This window comes from Stegodyphus dumicola, chromosome 1 (assembly GCF_044657685.1).
Source record: "Stegodyphus dumicola isolate Sdum_Otavi_A_Nest chromosome 1, ASM4465768v1".
NCBI lineage: Eukaryota > Metazoa > Arthropoda > Arachnida > Araneae > Eresidae > Stegodyphus > Stegodyphus dumicola.
The window spans coordinates 164,908,090-164,932,213 of NC_140768.1; the positions used below are offsets into that span (position 1 = coordinate 164,908,090).

At 33.9% G+C, this 24,124-nt stretch overlaps 1 protein-coding gene across 5 annotated transcripts in view; it reads left to right on the top strand.

Annotated features, from left to right (window-relative positions):
- Positions 1 to 24,124, top strand: part of Slmap (Sarcolemma associated protein) — a 213,729-nt gene that overhangs the window by 104,732 nt on the left and 84,873 nt on the right. For all 5 annotated transcript variants that reach the window (XM_085822917.1, XM_085822927.1, XM_085822929.1 and 2 more), the window contains exons 5-7: positions 2,782 to 2,863; positions 10,249 to 10,344; positions 20,246 to 20,317. In XM_085822917.1, the coding sequence (XP_085679043.1) occupies positions 2,782 to 2,863; positions 10,249 to 10,344; positions 20,246 to 20,317 (250 nt within the window). The remainder of the gene's footprint in view (positions 1 to 2,781; positions 2,864 to 10,248; positions 10,345 to 20,245; positions 20,318 to 24,124) is intronic.

Genomic DNA, 24,124 nt, shown 5'->3' on the forward strand with positions numbered 1-24,124 from the left:
TAAGTCTTCCTCTTGATCTTCTGCAAACAGGAGTTGCATTAAATACCTTAAGGAATTTTAGAAATTAAGTGCGTTAAAATGTCAAGATGGTTCTAGTCTCTGTAAAACACCTCATTTTTAATGTGCATTATTCAAAAAGAAGTGTGAATTCATGAAGATGTACCTTACAACAGGATCCTGGCATCCTGATTAAGCTTTGGATGTGTTTGATCAGATTTGAAATAAAAGTGGTATGTGAAATCTTGGTTATAAAATGTATTAAGTTTTGCTGACAATGTGTACAATGTGTGGGATTTTGTTAATCTTGCATATATATATATATATATATATAAGATAAAAAAATATGATCAAAATTATAATTTAAACTAATGGTAAAACATTAATTCTCCCTCTCTATTCTAAAAATCGCAATAATTTTTCTGCATTGCGTCATTTCTAGATCTTTCCTTTCCTCCCTTTTTTGCATGGCCTATGCAGCGCTGATGACGTAATAATCGGGAACTGAAACTACCATTGCAAACCAAAACTTTTCTTTGCGAGTGCTTCCATCTTGCATAACTACGCACTTCAGCTTCTGTCTGTGCTGTCAATGGATACAATTTCCCTATGCTGCTTCCTATTACAGTAATATCAATATTGTAAATGGTCTTGAACAGGCATGACTAGGGCGCCAAGTGATCTGTGGCCACATATGTCATTTGGAAATAAAAATGGAATTAAAATTGCCTCGGCTGCCAAGTTTTATTTACGAAGTCAACACATTAGCTTACGACGCAATCAGAATACTTCCTTTTCAGTATAGGATAACTACACATCAATGGTGCTCCGTCTTTTCCTGTGATTTTATTATGTCATAAATATATATTTTATAAAAAATATAAATAAATTTTACATTATCATTCTGTTATCTTTAGCTTTTCTGCTAAATAGGAAAATATTACAAACAATTATAACAAATATATTAACATTTCATCCCTAATTAATTTTTTTAAACCTAAGAACCATTTTAATTCTAAACTTTAGGAATATTAGTTTTATTGAAATCTGGTAGAATGGTCATTAAAAAAAAACGAGCTTTCAAATGTATATGTCAGTGCAACCATTCAGCATGATGCCTACCTATGCCATAATTCCACCACCTTCATACTGATGCTTTTTATGCATGTTTTCATGTTTATTGCATGTTTTATCCCCCCCACACACACTAGAATAGATGTAGAATTATAATACAAACAGAATAAAGATTCATCAATGAAGAAAACTTGGGTCCAGTCTCAATTTTGCTTTCAAATTTTTTGTCTTCTGTGGATTTCTTTTAATTTTTTTTTATTCCTTTTCTTTAATTCTTTTAAAATGGTGCAGGAACAGCCTTTATCAGTGCCACACAGTTCAGCGAACAATGTTGGATATGGGACTGTGCAGTAGACATACCTCTCGTATGTGTCTGCTTACCAAGCATCATAGTCAACTATGCCTACAGTGAGCCTGGGAACATCAAGATTGGACCATGGATGATTTGAAGACAGTTGCCTGATAAAATGAATCATGATTTCTCATTCATCACGTCAATGGCTATGTCAGGGTATGCCGTCTTTAGGCAAACAGGGTCATTCCCTCCGTACATCAGGTCATACACAGGCTGGTGGTGGCAGTATTATGCTTTGGGGGCAATCTCATGGGGTGGCTCTGAGACCCTTTGTTATGGTAAAACAGACACTGAAAGCTGCAGTCTGTCTAAACATAGCTGCAGTTCAGTTGGTTACCTTTACCTGTCATTTATCTTCCTTACTGGCAGTGGAATCTTGCAGCAGGATAATGCCCCATGTCACAAAACTCAAATTGTGTTGGATTGTTTCAAGGAGCATAAGGCTGAATTCCATTTAATTAGATATTTGGTACAATCTGTCTCCAGTCATCTTCCAAGAACTTGTGGCATCTATGCCAAGGCGAGTTGCAATTGTTTTGCAGGTCGAAGGTCACATAAGGCATTACTGAGTAGGAGGTTATAATGTTTTCTCTCTTCAGTGTACATAAGAACTTTCGTTGTAGCTCCCATTTTCTGAATGATTTAAGTTTTTGCTTTCTGTGTATTTTATTTCTACCTTGCTTAGTATCTACAGGCAAACTCTTTGGATTATATGCTACTGTTTAAAGGTAAAATTTTGATTTGAATTTTTCACTGACATATTTTATTATTTCACTTTCGGTTTGAATTCTTTAAATAGAATTCTCTTCATTTAAGGTACAAGATTCTTATTAGAATTTACTTTTTCTTCCTTGCTTTGGGAAGGGGTCAGAATTTTTGGGTGAACTATTATAATTAAAAAACATTGAAATGGTTCATCGGCAACCTCTGGATACAGGAAAGCAAGAATATTTGTGGAGAGATTTCAATTGATTTCATTGTTCCTCCCCCTGATGAAGTGGCATTGAAAGTTGATTGAATTCCTCTTCTATTATGTTTGTTTTAAGTTTCATAATTTTCTTTAATTGGAGTTTTGCTTGTTTGAAGTTTTGGTTTTAACATTTTTTAAATCCATTATTGCATTTATAGGATTATATGAAATTTATTAATTATGAATTTCAATTTTTGGTATTTGTGAAAAATTAGTTCTAAATTTCTTACTTTATGTCTTTACTGATAATTTTTCAGCAGCTTAATGTGCGAAAATACTGGGCATGTTTATATTTTGTTTTTAAAAAATTGTTTTATAATTATATTTATGTATATCTATATAAACTTACCTTTCCTTGTAAATTGTTGTTTCCTCATAAATGAAGTCCTACTACTGCAGTTGTGCCATTATCACCTGAAACTTCTGTTTCTTCACAAGAATTATATCAGCTTTCTCAGTACCTGCAGGTAAGTAAAATATATATATATATATATTTTAAAAGAGTATATTATTTTTTGTTACAAAATTAGTTCATAATAGTTAAATTCCTGAAGTCTTCTTCAAAAAACATACTTTATCTGCAATGAAACTTCAGTTGTTATTATTCAGACAGTTCTTTTTCTTTAAAAATAATTAATAAAAATCGGTGTTTTTGATAAACTGTGTATTTTTGGATGAAAATGTGGAGATCTGAAAGCAAGCAAATGTTGAGTAATGAAAGCTATAAGAAATATTAAGCTTTTTTTGGCTAAATTTTTAATGGTTTTGAAAAATTAGTTTAAAACTAAGTAGTAATGAAAATAAATTTATTATATAGTAAATGCAGTTATGATATTGTTGCCTACATACGAGTGCATAATAGATTGAAAGCACACAGAACCAATGAAATTAATTTTTTCCAGAAACAAGTTTTGGAACTTTTCACACTAAAGTACTTGTACAATTGTTCTCAGTATCACAGAGCTAAACTGAAAACTGATGCTTTCACTGCTCCTATGTAATTCTGCCCCATCTCCTCAGAAATTTCTAACACCTTCGGTTTCTCAAAATTGCTAGATGGAATGCACAGTTACAGTTAGATAAGGTCAAATTTGCTAAATGATCATCGTCAGATTATGCCAGTTCCTCTGCCACAATCAAAGGCAATGTGTTCAAAAGGTGCTCCTATATTGTAACACTGCAGCTTTCCCATCTGTGTTTCATCGGTCTTTTCCAACCCGCACAGGCATTATACAATGTACGTCCAGAAAGTAAGTTCCATTTGGTAATAAAAGTAAATTGTGTACAGCTACAGAAAAGTTATTTATTGCACAAAATTCAACAACTCTTAAACTACTTTTCCACATAACTGCCGAAATGTTGCAGGCATTTGTCATAGCGTGGCACAAGTTTTTGTATACCTTCTTCATAGAAATTTGCCGCCTGTGTCTTCAACCATTTGGAAACAGTTTCTTTCAGCTCATCGTCATTGTTCAAGTGTTGACCGCCAAGGAAAGACTTAAGATGTAAGAACAGATGAAAGTCGCTAGGAGCGAGGTCAGGGCTGTACGAAGGTTGGTCAAACACGTCCCAGCCAAATCCCTGTAGGAGGTTTTTCGTCACATTTGCAGTGTGTGGTCGTGCGTTGTCGTGAAGAAAAACACCTTTTGACAGCAATCCTCGGCGCTTATTCTGTATTGTGCTGCGCAATTTCCGAAGTGTCTCGCAATAAGCATCTGCTCTGATTGTTTGACCACGTGGTAAGAAATCAATGAGTAAGATTCCAGTCCCAGAACATTGTGCACATTATTTTTCGAGGTGTCAAGATTTGCGTCGGATTAACCTTTGCTGGGGATGAAGTGTGCCTCCATTTCATTGATTGCTGCTTACTTTCAGGGGTGTCGTAAGAAACCCAAGTTTCATCTCCTGTGACTATCTGTGTCAGAAATTCTTCGCCGCTTTCAGCATAACGGGTCAAAAACTGAAGTGCACTACCCATCCGTTTTGTTTTGTGTTGCTCAGTAAGAATCTTTGGTACCCAACATGAGCAAAGTTTACGAAATTTCAGTTTTTTGGTAACAATTTCATGCATTAGTGATCGTGAAATTTGGGGAAATTCCATAGCGAGAGCACTAATTGTAAACCTTCGGTTTTCATGGATCTTGTCATCAATCGTGTGAACCAGTTCTTCTGTAACCAAAGATGGACACCCACTTCGTTCTTCATCGTGCACATCACTATGTCCGTCATTGAACTTTCGGACCCATCTTCTCACCATTGAATCACTCATCACTTTTGGTCCGTAAACATCGCAAATTTGCCAATAAATTTCACTAGGTTTCACTTTCCTTGTATTCAGAAAACATATCACAGATCTGATTTCACAAGCGGCGGGATTTTCAATCAACACCGACATTGTAAACAAGGACAACAAAGCGTACGTGACTGACAGCGATCTCCAAATGGCGCGCGTTTCTTCTCCTTGATACAGAGTGTCTACTGCGCATGTGTGGAACTGCGATCGCAGAGCTGCAGCGGAGATAAATTGAAACGGATCTTACTTTCTGGACGTGCCTCGTAAGATTGGCACTACATTTTGCATGTCATCCCTTGCATTGCTCTAGTAGAAGCGATCTCGAACTCTATGTAACATCTTCATTTTTCCAAAATGGCCTCCTATTGGACTGCTATGTAATTTTTTAAGAACATCTAGGATCATGGAAGTATCAGCTGCCATCGGAATGCCTTTCCATTATTCGATTCGAACTTAGGATACAAGGCGCTGTTTTGAATATGAAGTGAGTCCTAGAGAGCCCAGCATTGTTTTGTTGTAGGACTATAGAAGAAAATGTCCTGCCAAGTAGGTTTCTTGTTTGAAGATTCCATTAAATCAATTATAGATTTAATGTTGCCGTCTTCCGATAGGTCTTTCCTGATTTCTTCATCACTCCGTGGGTCTCAATCAGCCGATGCTGAAGTTGTAACTTGTCATGTGACCGAATTCAGCTGCTCATATTTCACTTCGACCCTGGAGCAATATCAGCAGCTTTCTAGACAGGACATCAGCATTTCCATGTGATGGTCCCTATGTAAACAGATAGTTATATCATATTCCTGGAATCTCTGTATCTACTTAGCTGTTTGACCTTCAGGATTCTTAAAATTCAATAGCCAGGTCAACAATGCTTGGTCTGTGTGGAGCTGGAATTTTCTTCTGTAGAGATAATTACGGAAATATTTATTCTGTGGCTTTAACTGTTTGCGAGTAACTCTTTCCTGGTGGCATAATAATTCCTCTCTAGTTTACATAGACACTTGCTCCAGTAGGCCATGACTCATTCTTGACTATTTATTTTTTGGCACAAAACAGCACCAGCACTTTCATTGCTCGCATCTATGTCAAGAATAAATTATTTGTCGAGCCGAGGATACTCAGGATTGTAGCAGATATTAAAGCTTCCTTCAGTTTGTTAAATGTAACTTCACACTCTTTTGGCCAGAACTTTTGTTTTCTTTTTGTCAGTTTGTGCAAGTGTCTTGTGATGGAAGAAAAGTCCTTCACAAATCCTGTATACTATGTGAAAAGTCCCAGGAAACTTCTCAGCTGATAGAGATTTTCGGAGCTTCTCCAATCTTTAATTGCTGACATTTTTTTCTGGATCCGTACACTCTCTTTCAGCAGAGATGCCATATCTGAGGTAAGTTACTTCTAGTCAGAATAGTTTACATTTGGCTGGACTTAACTTTAGATTCAAATCGTTCAATTGGCTTCTTTTACTGAAGTACTTTCCTAATATTTTCTGAATGCTCTTGTAAACTTTTCCTCATGATGATATCATCCAGAATATCAGGCAGGCTTCAAGGAAAGGCCTCTCAGCACAGTCCCCATGAGGTGCTCGACTGTTGCCAGTGTTCTGCGTAATTCAGACAAATTATCCTTAACTAAGTCCTTGTATGGTAGTAAATGCTATCTCTTCCTGATCATCAGGATCTATCTCTACCCATCAATATCCTCCCTTGGGTAGGATGCAGGAAAACCTGTGAAGCTACTGGTTAGGATCTGTACCTAGTCAGTCTCGGCTACATGGGCATAAAATTGCTGACCGGGTTCCTGATGCCTGAAGGGTAATCAATACTATCCTGGAAGGTAGGTGGCTTTGGCCTTCCGAGTAGACTGGTGTTGCATCCAGCCCTTCGTCTCTGCTCTTCGTGCATGCGTGTTGGATTGAGCTTTCCGAGCTCAACTGCTCCTCCCTGAAACGGGGTATAATTGTGAGACATGTTGTACATTCTTGAATAGATGCTGCACAAGTAATCTCAGACTAATTACCTACCAGTATCTACACTTCAAATCAAGCGTCGAAAATCACTTGCTTTCAGGAAGAATGTCCTCGCCTTAGAAGAGATTAGCCATCTTTCTTCCTGATATCGTTCAACTGGCGATAATCAATGCAGAATCTAGTTGAGCCATCATTCTTTTTTACCAGGATAGCAGGAGAGGTGCAAGGACTTGCTGAAGGGTCTATAACATCACTTTCTTGCTTGTCCTTTAGATGTTTTCCTCCGTCTTCCTGTTTAGCAATGAGTAGATGTCTCAGATGTTGCTTGATTGGTGGATGATCTTCCATATCAATTTTATGTTGTGCCAAATCATTTCAATCTACATCAGAATAGTGCAAAAGAAATTATCTTGAAATTTTTGAATGGCACATTCTTCAGCACTCCTCTCTTCACTGCTTAGTTGTGCATTCTACAATAACTCCAATGTTATGCTGTCCAAAAACACATTGACTGGAGTACTGTTGGTCTGTTTCATGCAGGTCACCAAAATATATGCTGCAAGCAATTCACATTTCCTAATCACTTTTGCAACATCACTTATATTGGCAACTCTCACCAGGATAAGCCAGCAAGTGCTGAAGCTTCTAATATTTCTTTCGGGCTGATCTTAGGATATTCCGTTATGCCATACTGGAAACTCCTGTTTTTAGATGTGGATCCAGGTAGTAAAAATTCTGGTCTTGCTGATACTGTGATATTGTTCTGAGCTGTTTTGTAAATGGATTTCATTCTGAGTAGAGTTTTGTGCATTAAGGCAGAATGCAATTTATTATTTTTGAAATCGGAGAAAAAATTTTATTTCCTTAGGGAGTCTAATTCCAACTATACAAGGGTCTTTAATATCTGCTAAATATGCTGTGTGATGGTAGTCAGCATGTCAAATGCAATGTTAGCATTTAACTTTCCATCGATGTCGATTTTATCACTAGACATAGTCTAGAGGGTGCCGCCCAGATGAGTTCACCTTCCGCTCATTGAGCCGTATCTTTTCAGATAATGATAACAGTGGCTCCTGTATCGATGGTCATACTGCAAGGAACTCCTTTTATATACCCCATCATGAAAAGTTCATTATTACTGCCACTCATTGTAGAAATCTGAAGTGCTTTAAAATAGGTCTTCTCAATAATCTGGCAACATACGCCTCTTGAGATGCCACTAATTAGTTTCCCTCTTTCTCGCTGGGAGGTAATGTTTTATTTGATTATGCCAAAGCACTTGGTTATCTGAGGAAAGGAAGATGCCTTCGTGAAGGACTTTCTAAGAGAAACTAGCTCATATACAAGTTACACACGGGGAAAACCATGAAAATGCCATGATAGGCAGTCAGCCCGTTTGCCAGCATTCAAACCTTGGACACCAGTGTTTAGAAGGTCCTGTTGTGAGTGGTCTTAACTTACATGTCTTGAAGTGTTCTGCAATTCCTTCATACATGGCCTTCACCGCTGTAGTTCTAGCAATTTAGGATCAATTTGTTGTCGCTCATATTCTGCCTGAATGCATTGGTAAAACATCTAAACGAGCAGTCACTTATCTGTGACTGCTGGACATAAGCAGCTCTGACTGTGTGGTTGTCTGTATGAGTTGTTTACTATGCTGCCTCGAACTTCATAGCATATGCTTAAGGGCTTTTTACATCCTTGACATCTGCCATTCACAGGACTTTCTGCATCTTGGAATCCCGAATGTGCTCAACAAAGTACTGCAGTGACAGGATTTCCCTTGTTTCTGTTGGGCATTCCAAAAAGGCACGATGAGACAGCCTTTCAACATCTGTGGAAAGTTCCTAGAATGTTTCCATAAGCCTCTGGTGGTAAGATTTTAACTGAAACCTGCTATGGCCTTTTTGTTGTAAAACATTTTATAGCCTCGAAATTTCACAACAAATTAATAAAAATAGAGAGCAAAATGATTCTTCTTACCTTGTATCCAGTGCAGCATCAAGCGAGATCATACCTAATTAACTTGTAATCCAAAATAGCTGTAGACGGAAATTCTAAGATCACAAAACACATTCTTTATTAATACATGAAAATAGATAAAAATGCCTTAGTATTCCAAATATATACATTGAAAAAAAGGAGTTATATTTTAGAGTGTCATATCACTGTCCTTTCCTGAAGAAGTGAGAAAAGTAAGGTGTAAAGAATAAGCGATTTACACAGTTAACTCTTTTGCAGGGTTTCCAGTTCATACAGTTTATCGCGCTATTGACGACAGTCCATCACTATATGCATACCAACACTTTTAAATATTTTGTATCAAAGCACAGCTCCAAAGTGCCATACAAAGCTGACCTCTGGTTTGGGGGTAGTCTAGACTCTTGTTTTCGAGCAGAGTTTGATGGCTATCCACTGTGTCTGCTCTTAGAGAACTGAGTCTTGTACACTTTCCAGGAGGTCCCTCCATCATGCATAGATAGCTTTAGAACAGAACTTTATTCTCAACTATGTCAGTTCTACTTTCCATGACCTTGAATTTGTTTTTTTATTATGGCAATAATTTCTGTTCTCATTTCCTCTTGATCTGCTTCAATGTCCCCTTTCATCAATTCTTGGCCTGCTTCATCTGTTCTTGAACTGACTTGACAGCTCTTTCCATCTTCTGCCATTTTCACCGTGAAGTCTATTCCATTATTTATTGGAATGCAGCAAAGACTGTTGCAAGCTGCCTTAGTTGCCTTTCTGTCACTCTTGTCACCAGCATTCAGCCCCACTCCTGACACCAAGCATTGTTACACATAATGGATTGAATGCAAACAGAAGCAATGAAAGCTTGATGAAATTTATTGTTTCCTAAAAACCCTTAACAGTTCTGGAACTTTTCATGCAAAAGTGCTTTTACATCTGTTCTCAGTGTGACATAACACAGTCAGTAGTTGCCACCTCAAGCATAAGCTCATACAGGGATCTCTCAGAACTCTGAGCTAAACTCAAAACTGGTATGCTCTTCACTCTTTTCTGTCGAAAAATTTCTAGTGCCTTTTATTTCTCAAAATTGCTAGAAGGCATGCACAGAGACCATACCAGTTACAGTAACATAGAAAATGGAGCAAAATGTCAATGATTTTGGAGGTTTCTCGTCAAATTTGGCAATAAAAATGAATTACCAAAATCATCGCATTGTTAAATGAACTTACCCCCTTAAGTCTGTTTTTCCAGCTATGGTTTGCATTCTGATGTCTTTCATATTACTTTGCAAGAAATGCTACCATTTATATACATTTTCAAAAAAATTATTTCTATATGTAACAAATTTGTAGCAGTATTAAAAAAATGATTGCTGTGATACATTTTGGGCCCCTTTCTCCTTGTGGTGGCCTTTAATCTTAATTGAACTATTGCTAGTTAATAGTTTACAAAAATATAGATACTTATTTAAGTTTTGAAAGCAAACTAATTTTTTTATCCTTATAATCAATATGTTAATCACAGGAAATATGTAATTCATTTCTCCTTATCTGTTTCTGACAAGAATATGAGAAACATATTTTGAGAATGATTTTAATGTGTTTAAAATACTGCTTTTTTAGGAAGCTCTTCATAGGGAACAAATACTTGAAAATAAATTGGGAACACTTCAGAAAGTAGTTGCAAATACACAAGATGAATCTGATATAGGATGGAAGGTATTTTAATGTTTTTTTATTTATCAGCTTTTTATCTGAAATATAGTTATATATTTGGTTATAATGATATAAACAGAGTTGCCAACTCTTCCGATTTAGGCGGGAGACTCCCGATTTTCGACCGCTCTCCCGCCAATCCGATTTACAATATATTTCTCCAGACTTTTTCTTATTCTTAATATTTCTCACAATTTTTATGGAACTTGGCTTAATACTTCGTTATATGAACCAAAAAAAAAAAAAAAAAAAAAGTGACTTTGGACGTCTGGAAAGCAACTGAATTTTCTCTAGATTATATCTAAAATAAAACCTTGTTAATCAGATGAGAATTTCTGCTTTGTGAGTGACAGCAAACGTATCCAGAAATGTCATTCTCCAGTTCTCCAATGGGCATCAAGCTCCACTGCATGTCATCTGACATATATTAGCCAATGAGCACAAAGCAAGCTCAAGGCCGTTATTTGGATGTTCTTTCGTTATTTCGTTCATCTTGTCCTGAGTTGTGTGAGTACACGTGCGTTTGGGAAATAGTTTTAGAAATTATCATCTTTTGTTATGTCTGCAAGAAAGGTGAAATACTCGTGCACGTTTCAAAAATCGTACACAGTTGACTTTCCTTCCATTATTTCCTCAAGGAAATGTAATAAATTTGCGATGTGTACAATCTGTCATTGCGATTTTTCGATTTTGCATGGTGGAAGGGCAGATGTTCTCAAACATGTGCGTACACAAAAACACAAAGACAACATGAGTTGTTTTGAAAAAAACGAAAAATTAAATTTTTCTTCAGAAACAAAAGACCAAAAAGTGATTAATGCAAAATATCTGTTCTCTGCCCATATACTGGAGCACAACCTGTCACTGAATGCATCGGATCACGCTGCAGCTTTATTTAGAAAAATGTTTCCCGATAGTGAAATTGCTAAGAAATACTCAAGTGCAAGAACCAAAACAGGTGCAATTGTTAAAGAAATGGGTTTGAAAAATAAATCTTCAGTTATTGATTGCACAAAACAACTCTGTTCTGCCTCTCTACGGATAGAAGCAATAATACCGATTCAAAACTGTATCCAATTGTTGTTTCTTTTTTTAATACAGATTCTTAAGAAATTGAGTGCAGTTTACTTTCTGTCTCCATTTTAGAAGGACATTTGACAGGCTTTAATATACCACAGCTAATTATTAAACTTTAAAAGAAAATGCAGGCCCTCTGGATAATTGCTTAGCACTTGGTGCTGATAATGCACCAGTATTGGTACGCTTGAAGACTGGTGTTGCAGGCATCTTAAGAAGGGAAAATTCAGATTTGCAGATTATGAGGTGCACCTGTCACCTCTTAAATTTAGCAGCTGAAAAAAGGGCAGCTTATTTACCAATAAATGTGGATGAACACATTGTTGATATTTATTATTATCTTGAAAGGATTTCTAAAAGAAAGGAAAAATTGAAACAGTTCCAACAGCTGCGTAATACTGAAATAAGAAAAATTTTGAAATGTGTGTACACGCTGGCTGTCTTTAAAGAAATGTTTATCTAGAATCCTCGATCAATGGAACCCACTTCTTGCATTTTTTAAAGAAGAAGTAAATGCTTCGAGCGTTAAGATAAAAGGCTCTATTGAAAGTTATAAAGTACCTAAAGTAAATGGAGATGTAGTTACTACTTCCATTGTTAAAAATAGGTTTGAGAAAAATAAAGTAATTTCTGCATCATTCAGCAATTCAACTGGCAGTTGTCATGCAAAATATAAGCGTAAAACTGATACAAATTTCTCTCAAAATAAAAAAATTGCTCAACACACAAAACATTTTCCGATTACTTTAAGTTTATCTTGTGAAGAACGAATATTTATGTTTTTTTCTTCGGACCTTAACAAAGCTTTTTGCTTTTTTTTACAATTCATATTGCCATCATTCGATGTTCTTAACACAGTTCTACAAAGCAGAATTCCATTAATTCATGTTTTGCAATCAATGATTTATGATCTGTTTAAAGACATTTTATCAAAGTTTGTAAAACCAGTCTGTGTTTTGTCTTGTAATTCTATATATAATGTGATTTATGGTGAAATAGAAAATCAGAAGAAAGATGAAGATTTGGTAATAGGAGCTGCAACTACAAAAGTTGTGGAAGAACTTTCAGAAGAAGACAAAAGTATGTTTTATCTTCATGTTAGAAGTTACTTCTGTCGAGTATGTGATTACATACTACATAAATTTCCAGTCAACGATGAAGTGATTTTGCATGCTAAAGTTTGTGATGTTTCTGGTCTAGCAAATGCATTTTTTTTCTGATACAAGGTACTTTTTGAACAGATTTCCTGTGTTACTTTGTTTAGTCATGAAAGATGATGATATTGATGTTGCTACTGATATACTGCAGTTGCAATTTTGCAGTTTACAATTATAAAACTTGGATGAAGTTATAAAATCAGCTAGGATTGACACCCATGGAGTTTAATTGGAAAACTGAAAGGTGCTGATGGAATTTTAAAATATAGTGAACTGTCTAGAATTATGTTGGCCATTTTGACAGTTAATTCATTATTAAAAACTATATTTTTATCATTTAAAAAATATAGTTTAAGTCTTTTTAACATTGTGAAAAATCTCCTGATTTTTGAGTGTCATAGGTTGGAAAGTATGTATAAACTTCAGTTAAATTTTTGCTGATAAACTTCAGTTAAATTTTTGCTCTTTGTTAGTTCCATTTTCATTTTATAACCTGTTAACTGCCAAAACTACAAGACAGAATTTTTTTCCTTATGTAAATAATGATAAGTATTAAATTAAGTATTTATGACATAAATTTATACTGAAAATTTTTTAAAAAAGTGCTCTTACCTGTGGAAAAATTGAGTTTTGCTTTTGCACAGCGTCAGCGGAATAAGAATGTGGCGTTTAGTAAGTAGGCTTGTACTCTTGTGAAGTTTTCTTTGAGTGGAGCATTGGATTACTTTTTAGTACTATACTATGACATTTTATAAATCTACAAATAATTTTACTTGTAATTAGTAATTTACATTGTGTTTCTTTTATAAATACAGATTATTTTCAATTGAAAGATTCAAGCAAGGAAAGCTTCACTACAATCATGATTTAAAGTTACATTACATACTTTGCATCTGTAAACAGTCTGGCTATAGCACTCTTTACAATGAAATCTTCTGTTATCCTCAGATTTATGATGAAATGTCTACCACCTCCAGGCAGTGGTTTTTGAATGCTGAATTTTCTAGGTCTTTTTGTAGCTTGTTCTAGGCATTTTTAAAGAATGGATGAATCTCGACCAATTCATCTAAAGGCAGGAGTAAAATAGTGGAATACCTTTCCCCCACTGACATTTCACTAATACAACGCCTATTTTCCCTTCCATCCCCACTCAAATACAAACAGCCGTTTGATGGAATGTTCTGATTAGTAGTGACTTTGGCTAAAAATAGAACACTCCTAAAGATGGTGAGGTGATTCTTTTGTTATATTTCTTCTGCAAAAGTACCTGGTCAAAAATTTTGTTTAAATTTTGCTTCAGGTACGAGACTTAATTATTATGAACAAAATTATTGTTGAAGACAAATATTTTTTATAGAAATAATCTTCATAAAATCATCTACTAGTATAAAATATCTTTTGCAGTTATACTTTTATACACATTTATTTTATCATTTGCTTCAATGCATCACCAACGTCAATGCAAGCTGCTAATGGGTTAAAGGATTCTTTTTTCTATAATAACCATCCCTTCCATATTATAACTTACAAACTTGTTCTTTCATTTGACTTTTACCCAGTATTGTTAATTTTCGTACATTTCACCATGTAAGTAACTGATATGCAATGTGTACCAGAATTAAAAATAATCTTTTTTTTAAATAATCTTTTTCATTTTTTGCTATTTTTATGCATTAAAAAAATAGGATATTGTAAAAATGATTTTATTTTTATCATAGTGGTACTCATCTGTAGAAAGGAATTTCTGTTTTAATAAGCTATCAAAAATTTAAAAGATGCATCTTATACATCATCTCTTAAAGTTTTCTAGAGTTGTTCTCAGCACTTAAATACTCAAGTAAGACTGAATAACTTTTGCACATTCTAGATAAATGATGGTTTTTAGAACAACAGAATTTTTATTTAAATCTGAAAATTCAAATATGAAGAAAAAAATTATTGAAGAAACGATTGATTACATAGAGCAAAAAGAATTTGCATATTGACAAAGGTAAAGAATATTGATAAAGATATTAACAGATTAGTGGATATTTGAGAAGCTGATTCAGAAACTAGTAAGAACATTGATTTATTTATTAGAGTATATGAACTTGAAAAGTGAATAAAGGAAAGAAAATAAATTAGCAAATCTATCCAGAAAAATTTCAAATTATAATGGTGTAAGTATTTTGCGGTGTTATAGATGTTTTTCATCATTTAATGTGTAACTGTTCTACTAATTTTTTAAACCTACATAATGAATTATGCATGTAGTCGTCTATTACTCTAAACTGCAAAAGTTCATTGATTGAGATTTCAGTAATGTTTTTAATGAATATTTAAAATAAAAGAACTTTTTGATTGTGAATATATAAATCTCCTTTAAAATATGTGGGACAATGCTGGCGAAAAAAATATAGGAACAATTATGTAATCTTGTGTATGTATGATATTGCAACTAAGAATGTGGAATTTGCATAAGATCTTTATTTTGTGGTACCTGTTCTATCTTAAAAATGTAGAAAAGCCTATTTCTGAAAAAAATCAGTTTTGAGCTATAGCACTCTTTACTAGTGGGACACAAGCTATGAGTTATGAAAAGTTGGTGTTAAAACTTTTTATAGCTAAACAAGGGGGGGGGATTAATAAGATGTATATGATCACTCTTGACTGAAATGCAAACAGTGCTATGATTTTCATTTCTGTGCATTGATTGCCTGTGAGTTCCTGCTATAACAAAGTTTACTTGCTATAAACAATGTCTTAAAGCTCCAGGAGAATGCTAGGTGGAGGCTAAATAGATGCAAATTAGCATCTTGGTGTATTCTATATGTGTTCTATCAAATTTTAATTTGGAGAGTATGCAGGTCACTCTATCTGTTGGACTCCTTTGCTCTCAAGATAATTAATTGTTCCTAGTGCAGCATAGTGGATATGAGCATTCTCTTTCAATAGGAGGAAGGTATCACCAATTACACCCCTAAATAAGGATCAGGGACCTCATCTTTGTATATTTCTGCACTTATAGTTGCACTGGTAAAATTTTGTAGGTCACTGTGTCCATTCAGAATGATGCCTACTCGTACCATGGTACTACCATCTTTGTACTGATACTTTTCATTGTTGCTTTCAGGTTATGGTAATATATTTTGCTTTTTCCAGATTTGTAAAACATCTAGAATTACTCTCTGAACAAAAATCATAATCCTCTGTCAACAAAACTCGGCTTCAGTCTCTGATACTCCAATCACAATGGTCACTTCACCAATGCAACCCAGTACATTTCATAGCCCAAGCTAGTGGGACATAAATCATGAATTTCCTTGTATACTGTCCGCTTATATGCAAACTGTCCTGGTAATTACCTGGATACTTCAGGTTTTGTAGCTGTAGCAATAAATAAGATGTATGTGATCACTCTTGACCGAAATGCAAACAGTGCAATGATTTTCATTTCTGTGCATTGATTGCCTGTGAGTTCTTAACATGCAAATGCAAACTGTCCTGGTAATTACCTGGATACTTCAGCTTTTGTAGCTGTAGCGAACTCCCTTGCAATCCAGCCTAACGTCATTTCTGAATTTCTGTTAGAAATCGTTGCTAGATAACAGTTCTAAATAATTTTTAGATTCTTCATATAATTCTGTTCGCTATATAGACCTATGTCGGTGTCTCTCATACTTCCAAAATCCCATTTTCATGCTGTTCCTCATAATACATCAGATGCCGTTTTGATAACATATTCTACCTTTCACATACGAAAATTTTATCCAACTATTCATAATCAGAATTTGAACCATCCCCTGGTGCTGAAAGAATGGACATAAAAATTTTGCATATATCAGTACATCGAAGATTAATCCCAAAATTGATCTTAAATTGCCAAACAACTCTATTTCATTAGACTTCATTTAATAGAATTAACATTGGCTCTTTTTTATAGTTGTTTCATTAATATTTCTCAGTGTATTATAAGTGTAAAATATAAGTGTTTCAAAAAATTATGTTTGCAATAATGTTTACTTGAAAACTTTTAGGAATTAATAAGATGTATATGATCACTCTTGACCGAAATGCAAACAGTGCAATGATTTTCATTTCTGTGCATTGATTGCCTGTGAGTTCCTGCTATAACAAAGTTTACTTGCTATGAACAATGTCTTAAAGCTCCAGGAGAATGCTAGGTGGAGGCTAAATAGATGCAAATTAGCATCTTGGTGTATTCTATATGTGTTCTATCAAATTTTAATTTGGAGAGTATGCAGGGCACTCTATCTGTTGGATTCCTTTGCTCTCAAGGTAATTAATTGGTCCTAGTGCAGCATAGTGGACATGAGCATTATCTTTCAATAGGAGGAAGGTATCACCAATTACACCCCTAAATAAGGATCAGGGACCTCATCTTTGTATATTTCTGCACTTATAGTTGCACTGGTAAAATTTTGTAGGTCACTGTGTCCATTGAAAATGATGCCTACTCGTACCATGGCACTACCATCTTTGTACTGATACTTTTCATTGTTGCTTTCAGGTTATGGTAATATATTTTGCTCTTTCCAGATTTGTAACACATCTAGAATTACTCTCTAAACAAAAATCATAATCCTCTGTCAACAAAACTCGGCTCCAGTCTCTGATACTCCAATCACAATGGTCACTTCACCAATGCAACCCAGTACATTTCATAGCCCAAGTTAGTGGGACATAAATCATGAATTTTCTTGTATACTGTCCTCTCATATGCAAACTGTCCTGGTAATTACCTGGATACTTCAGCTTTTGTAGCTGTAGCGATAAATAAGATGTATATGATCACTCTTGACCGAAATGCAAACAGTGCAATGATTTTCATTTCTGTGCATTGATTTCCTGTGAGTTCCTGCTATAACAAAGTTTACTTGCTATGAACAATGTCTTAAAGCTCCAGGAGAATGCTAGGTGGAGGCTAAATAGATGCAAATTAGCATCTTGGTGTATTCTATATGTGTTCTATCAAATTTTAATTTGGAGAGTATGCAGGTCACTCTATCTGTTGGATTCTTTGCTCTTAAGATAATTAATTGTTCCTGCAGCATAGTAGACATGAGCATTATCTTTCAATAAGAGGAAGGTATCACCAATTGCACCCCTAAATAAGGATCAGGGACCTCATCTTTGTATATTTCTGCACTTATAGTTGCACTGATAAAATTTTGTAGGTCACTGTGTCCATTCAGAATGATGCCTACTCGTAGCATGGTACTACCATCTTTGTACTGATAGTTTTCATTGTTGCTTTCAGGTTATGGTAATATATTTTGCTCTCTCCAGATTTGTAACACATCTAGAATTACTCTCTAAACAAAAATCATAATCCTCTGTCAACAAAACTCGGCTCCAGTCTCTGATACTCCAATCACAATGGTCGCTTCACCAATGCAACCCAGTACATTTCATAGCCCAAGTTAGTGGGGTATAAATCATGAATTTCCTTGTGTACAGTCCTCTCATATGCAAACTGTCCTGGTAATTACCTGGATACTTCAGCTTTTGTAGCTATAGCAAACTCCGTTGCAATCCAGTCTAATGTCGTTTCTGAATTTCTTTTAGAAATCGTTGCTAGATAACAGTTCTAAATAATTTTTAGATTCTTGATATGATTCTGTGTGCTATATAGACCTATATCAATGTCTGTCATACTTCCAAAATCCCATTTTCATGCTGTTCCTCATAATACATCAGATGCCTTTTTGATAACATATTCTACCTTTCACTTATGAAAATTTTATCCAACTATTCATAATTAGAATTTGAACCATCCCCTGGTACTTTTTTTAACACGTGCTGAAAGAATGGACACAAAAATTTTGCATATATCAGTATATCGAAGGTTAATCCCAAAACTAATCTGAAATTGCCAAACAACTCTATTTCATGGGAATTCATTTAATAGAATTAACATTGGCACTTTTTTATAGTTGTTTCATTAATATTTCCCAGTGTGTTATAAGTGTGTCAAAAAATTATGTTTGCAATAATGTTTACTTGAAAACTTTTAGGAATTATATTTTATACTCAAACTTGTTTTTTGTTAAATAATATTGGATTGTATGGAATAATAATTATGCACATTACATATTTTTTCATTATTTTTAAAATAATATTACAAGAAAGAAGGTTGCACAGATAACTGCTTTAATTTATTCAATTCTGTTTTCTGATAGGGCCTTTAAATTTTTTTCATTTATGTGCCTTAATATCCTTAAAAGTCCTTAACTTTCATTTAAATAAATGTATACAAACCTTGCTAAAAGTTTCATGTTCTTAGCTGCAAAATTGTGCAAGTTACTGGAGGTTTCACAGTTATTCCTTTAAATTCCACCCCCATTCTATTTTTCACGAAAGCGGAATTTCTCAATCCGGTCTTGGGCAAATATTACATTGGAAGTGCTTATTTCTTTTTCACGTATAATGGATACAACTACAGGAAGCAGGAGATTAGCCAAAATGGTGACTCATCATTTTGATTTTTGTAATACTGTGCTAAAATCCAGTCTGCCTTGTGTGGATTCTTTCTGTGAAGCTACTTCTGACATGAGTGTTTTTAATGTTCACAGAGCAAACATGTGGATGCATGACAAATCGCAAACCTCATGTTGCTCAGTAATGGTTGCACTATTAATGTTTGGATGAGCATAGTCTTAAATTGTTTCATTTTACTGTACATTATTCTTTTCTGACTTGACGGACAAGTTTATAAAAGATCTCTGGCAATCTTTCCAGAAATGCTGCACAAATCATTTGCCATGCCATGCCAAAACATATAGTTACAACACAATAGGGCTTTGTATTTTTGTGCAAGAGCATTTATGCATCGTCATTGGCACACTGGATTGGTTGGGATGGATAATCCATTGCTTAATTGCAGTGATCAGCTGATGTGTACTGCATCTTCTTGTGAGGCTATGCAAGCATCTGGCTTTTTGATATCTGCAACCCCTCTCCCAATGAATTGAAAAATGACCTTATTGTATTATTGATGCAGCTGTGTATGTTAGAGCCCTGTGTTATATTTAAAGAAAATAAATAATGAAGAATCTGCATAAACTTATCTATGTTTCTTGCATTGTGATAAAACCACATTACCTAGAACCATCAAATTTTGAATAAGGTAATTCTTCACCGAATATGCTATCTGCAAGCTCTACTTTGGAATTTGTTTCATTATCGATTTCATATTTTGTAACACTTTAATGAACTTTTGATTAACAAACTCGGTGATTTCATAACAAACAATGGCAACATTGTACGGATGGATGTACAAGTGGAAAAAAAAAATTATCTCCAGCGTGCAAGACTGTGTATCGGAAATTCTAAAGATATGCTCATTTTTAAATTATTTTGTGATATTGCTGTTGAATTGAATTTTATGGTTTAAGTGCGAACAACATGGTATTTAATAAATAAAGGTAACACACCAAACGTTATTTTTTTTAAAAAAAAAAGCCCTTGTGACCATAATATGAAATCTGAAAACTTTCTCCCTCCCCCTTTTTTTAGTAGTTAGCAAAATTCTAGTAAATAGCATGATTACTTGTGTCTAAATGTAGAACACCTGATATACTCTAAAAGAGGTGTCGGTAATAAAGGATACAATTTGCAGCATAGTTTTAGTGAATTTATTCCCCCTTCTCTTTCCCCTCTTTTTTAAGGCTCTTATTGAAGAAGACAGGCTTTTGAGTAGAATAGAAACATTAGAAAGCCAGTTGCAAACATGTGGAAAAGTAAGTTCTTTTGTTATTTTCCTCCTTTATTTAAGAAAAGATTATTAATATGGGTAATAATTATTAAAATAAGACAATTTTAACCAGAATTTCTAAACAACTGCATTATAAGCAGCATAATACAACTTTAATATATGTAATTGTTACTTCAAACTATGTGTAATTTATTGTAAGAAATTTCACTCATTTTTACTTAGCCATTCATCTTAAATATTACACACAACTGCTTATCTAAAATATAACACCATGTAGGACTTCAATAGTCTATGTAAATGATTAACATTGTAGCATATATACGCAAATGTGACAGTAGCAGCACATAGAAACACAATAAAATGGGAGGAGAGTAGATAGGTTTTAAGCACTGAAATTCTGTGTTTTTTTCCTACTAATTAACTGCATGGGAAGCTTTAGTGTGTCTCCAGAAATAAATAGATAATAGTCATGTTTGTTCTGATCAGTGGTTCTCTGTCTCTAAGCAGTCTGCTACAGGGGGGGGGGACAACAGCCAAGTTTCTGTTATAGGTCATGGCTGATTATTATTTTACTTCACTATGCCTCTTGATATAAAATTTGCATAAATGCTGGTCTAAATGAATACATGACAAAAATAAGGCATAAAAAAAATCAGTATAAAGCTATCTGTTCATAAAATTTAAATAAAAAGCTACTAATCTCCTTTAAAATATGTGGGACTATAAGTGTAAAATATAAATGTTTAAAAAAATTATAATTTAACGGTAATTACTTAAAAAAATTAATGAAGTCGATTTTATTTTTGGATTTATTTTATAATTAAGATAGATATTAGATTATTTAATAATAATGCACCCTACTTACAGATTAATTTTATAATTACAAATTACAGAAGTGAAATTAGAAAAGTGGTATTACAAAAGTGAAGTTTGGATGTAGATAATTGCTTTACTTTATTCAGTTCCTATTTGCTTGATAAGCCTTTAATTTTTTTTTTTTTTTTTTTTCATTGATGTGCCTTAAAAGTCCTTAAAAGTATAAGCATAAAATTAGCAAACAGCAACCTTACATTTGGCATAGGTTTAGACAAGAATTCAGTCGATTGAAAGAGCAATTAGGTACAGCTTCCTCTTCATCACAAGCAAAAAAAAAGACTGGAAAGAGCTGGTGCAAGAGTCATATTTATAAATAAAGTAAACGAGAAAGTAGTGCCGTCTGTCAGCAAAAATAGTAACAAAACTTGAAAAATTAAGTAATTAGAATTTTAAAAGCATTAGATAGGACTGGATTGAACTTAAAGTTGTTAACTAAGAAAGATTAAACTTTATGAATGTCAAAAGCATCAAGAAAATTCAGTTTCAGTAATGGAAAAAGTTTTTAATTAATTTTTGCAGATCCAAAGTCAAAATTATGATTAAATTTCCAACTATGATTATAATCAGAAATGGAATCTTTAAGAATCAAAACGGGGATCTGACTGATAGGTGAGAAGATGGCTTTAAAATTTAACTCTGGAGAATCTATGCAATTTTATAACTGACAGTAGGATAAAATGGAAGCATGACAAGGTTTTTAATGTTATTGCTAATAGCAGAATGTCATTTAATGGCAAGCTGAAAAATTTGTAAAGCCTTTATCAATTACCACTTGAGAAAATGGCAATCGAACTCAATAGTTTAGTTCATTAGGAAGGAGATGTTTTAAGGAACAAACTGTGAAAGCATGAAATACATAATAATAAAATAAAAAAAAAGCTTAGTCAGATGGCATGACTTATTATGGGATTGGGGGGAAAAAAAATGGTTTATGGTAAACAGTAGTGCTGAAATTGGATTCATTACAAATTTTAAGAATATCAGTGAAGGGAATATATTGTCGGATTCAGTTTCAAAAGTGAACTGGATTGCAGGATCAGTCAAATTTATAATAGATAAAATTTGGGATAAATAATTTTTATTATCTTCAGAAAGCACAAAAATATTGTCTACATAATGAATTTAGAAACAAAGAGATAAGGAAAGTCCTTAAAATTATTATTATTTCATTCATGCAGAAATGTATATGAATCCTGTTTGTTGATGGCTGGAAATCAAATTATACAGCATGAACTTTGCCTGTGTGAGGAAACTGCAAAGATTGCCATATCCTAAATATATATCCAAAACTGTTTTCATTCTGTGACAAAATGTGCTACAACAATTATTAACAATGGTGCTACCCAAAATACTTATTTCTTCATCTTTCACAAATCAGATAGGGTTGTAATTTTAATCAATTCAACTTTTATCTTACATTATTTGTCCAGTAATTATAGCTTTAATATCTTTTGTACTTTTTGATGTTGCATTTTGGATGTTTAGTATAAAAGCATTACCTGAATTTTTTTGTTCTATTGCCAAAAAAAAAAAAAAAAAAAAACACAAGACTGTATCTTAAAATAAAAAGTATAGGTGCTAGTTCCCAAAAAATTCAAGATAGACAGTTACAGGTAAGGTTGATTCTCTTAATTATTATATAGGGCACTAAAAATATTTAACACACTGAACGTGGTGCCAAATTTGCTGTCCTTTCCGTTCAGCTGGCAGCGAGCTAAGCCATATTTTTGTTTAGAATGTTTCTTTATATTTCATTAAAACTAAATTTGATCACATTTCATTGAGACTATATTTATTTTTTAACTTTAATACTGTTGGTCCCATGGACCGACACCGGCCACATAGAAAGTTCACTGCCTAGGGACCGGCGCCGCGTTCAACGTGTTGATGAGAATTAGCCTGTGCATTTACTCGTATTTGTATACCTTGAAAACTTAATCGTAGCTTCCCATTTATGAAAACATTAAAGGAATAGTTCATTTGCAGTAATAGCACTGTAGTAATTTAATGTGCAGTTAAAAACTTATAAAGATTGATACATTCAACAATCACCAGTTATCCAAACTCTAGGTAATTGCCAAGCAAATTATTGCTATGTCTAAAACAATAACTGAAACTTAAAAAGGGTGTAAAAAGATCCTTTTATTGAAAACTAAGAATAAAAGGCGCATCTGGTGCTTACAACTCAGCCAGTATGGTGAGATAACTTGAATGAACAATCAAATATAAATTTAAATTCAAGTAAGCTAAGCAAACCAATTATGGGAAGTTGTCTCACGAACCTAACCACTGTAGATATTCAAATACAGTCAAAAGTCTTTAATCCGGACTCGTCGGGACTTTGGCGATTCCGGATTATAGATCATCAGTTTAAATCTGGTAAGATGGCATGCAGAAATTATAAAATTAAAAATATGAAACCGTAATTTATGAAATAAAGAGCAATTATGATCTAAAGGGTATCAAAATTTACCCCAAAAAAACCTTTATATTTATTTTTTACTTTATTAAACTTTCCTCTCAACGCACGCATGCTTAATGCATATAAGCCGAATAAAATAAAAACATTGTTTGATGGACATCGGAACATGCTTTCACTTTGTAGATCCTTTGGTAGCTCCAGAATCGGAAATTCTTTTTGACATAATCGAAAGTTCAAGCTTTTATAAAATTGCTCTAACAGTCTGCAAAAAATAATAAGCCGAATCCAGTTAGAAGATTAAGGAACAATGTAATCTGCAACATTAACTGAAATAGATAATTAGATAATTTTAGCTTAGCTTATACCATCCGTTATACATTAAACATGCATGCGTAAACGTGATGCATGCGCCAAAAGTTTGTAGCTTTGAGGTCCGGATTATAGATCATTCTGGATTATGGATGTCCAGATTAAAGACTTTTGACTGTATTGGCAATTATAATGCAAAAACAACTTAAAAACTAAAAATCTTAT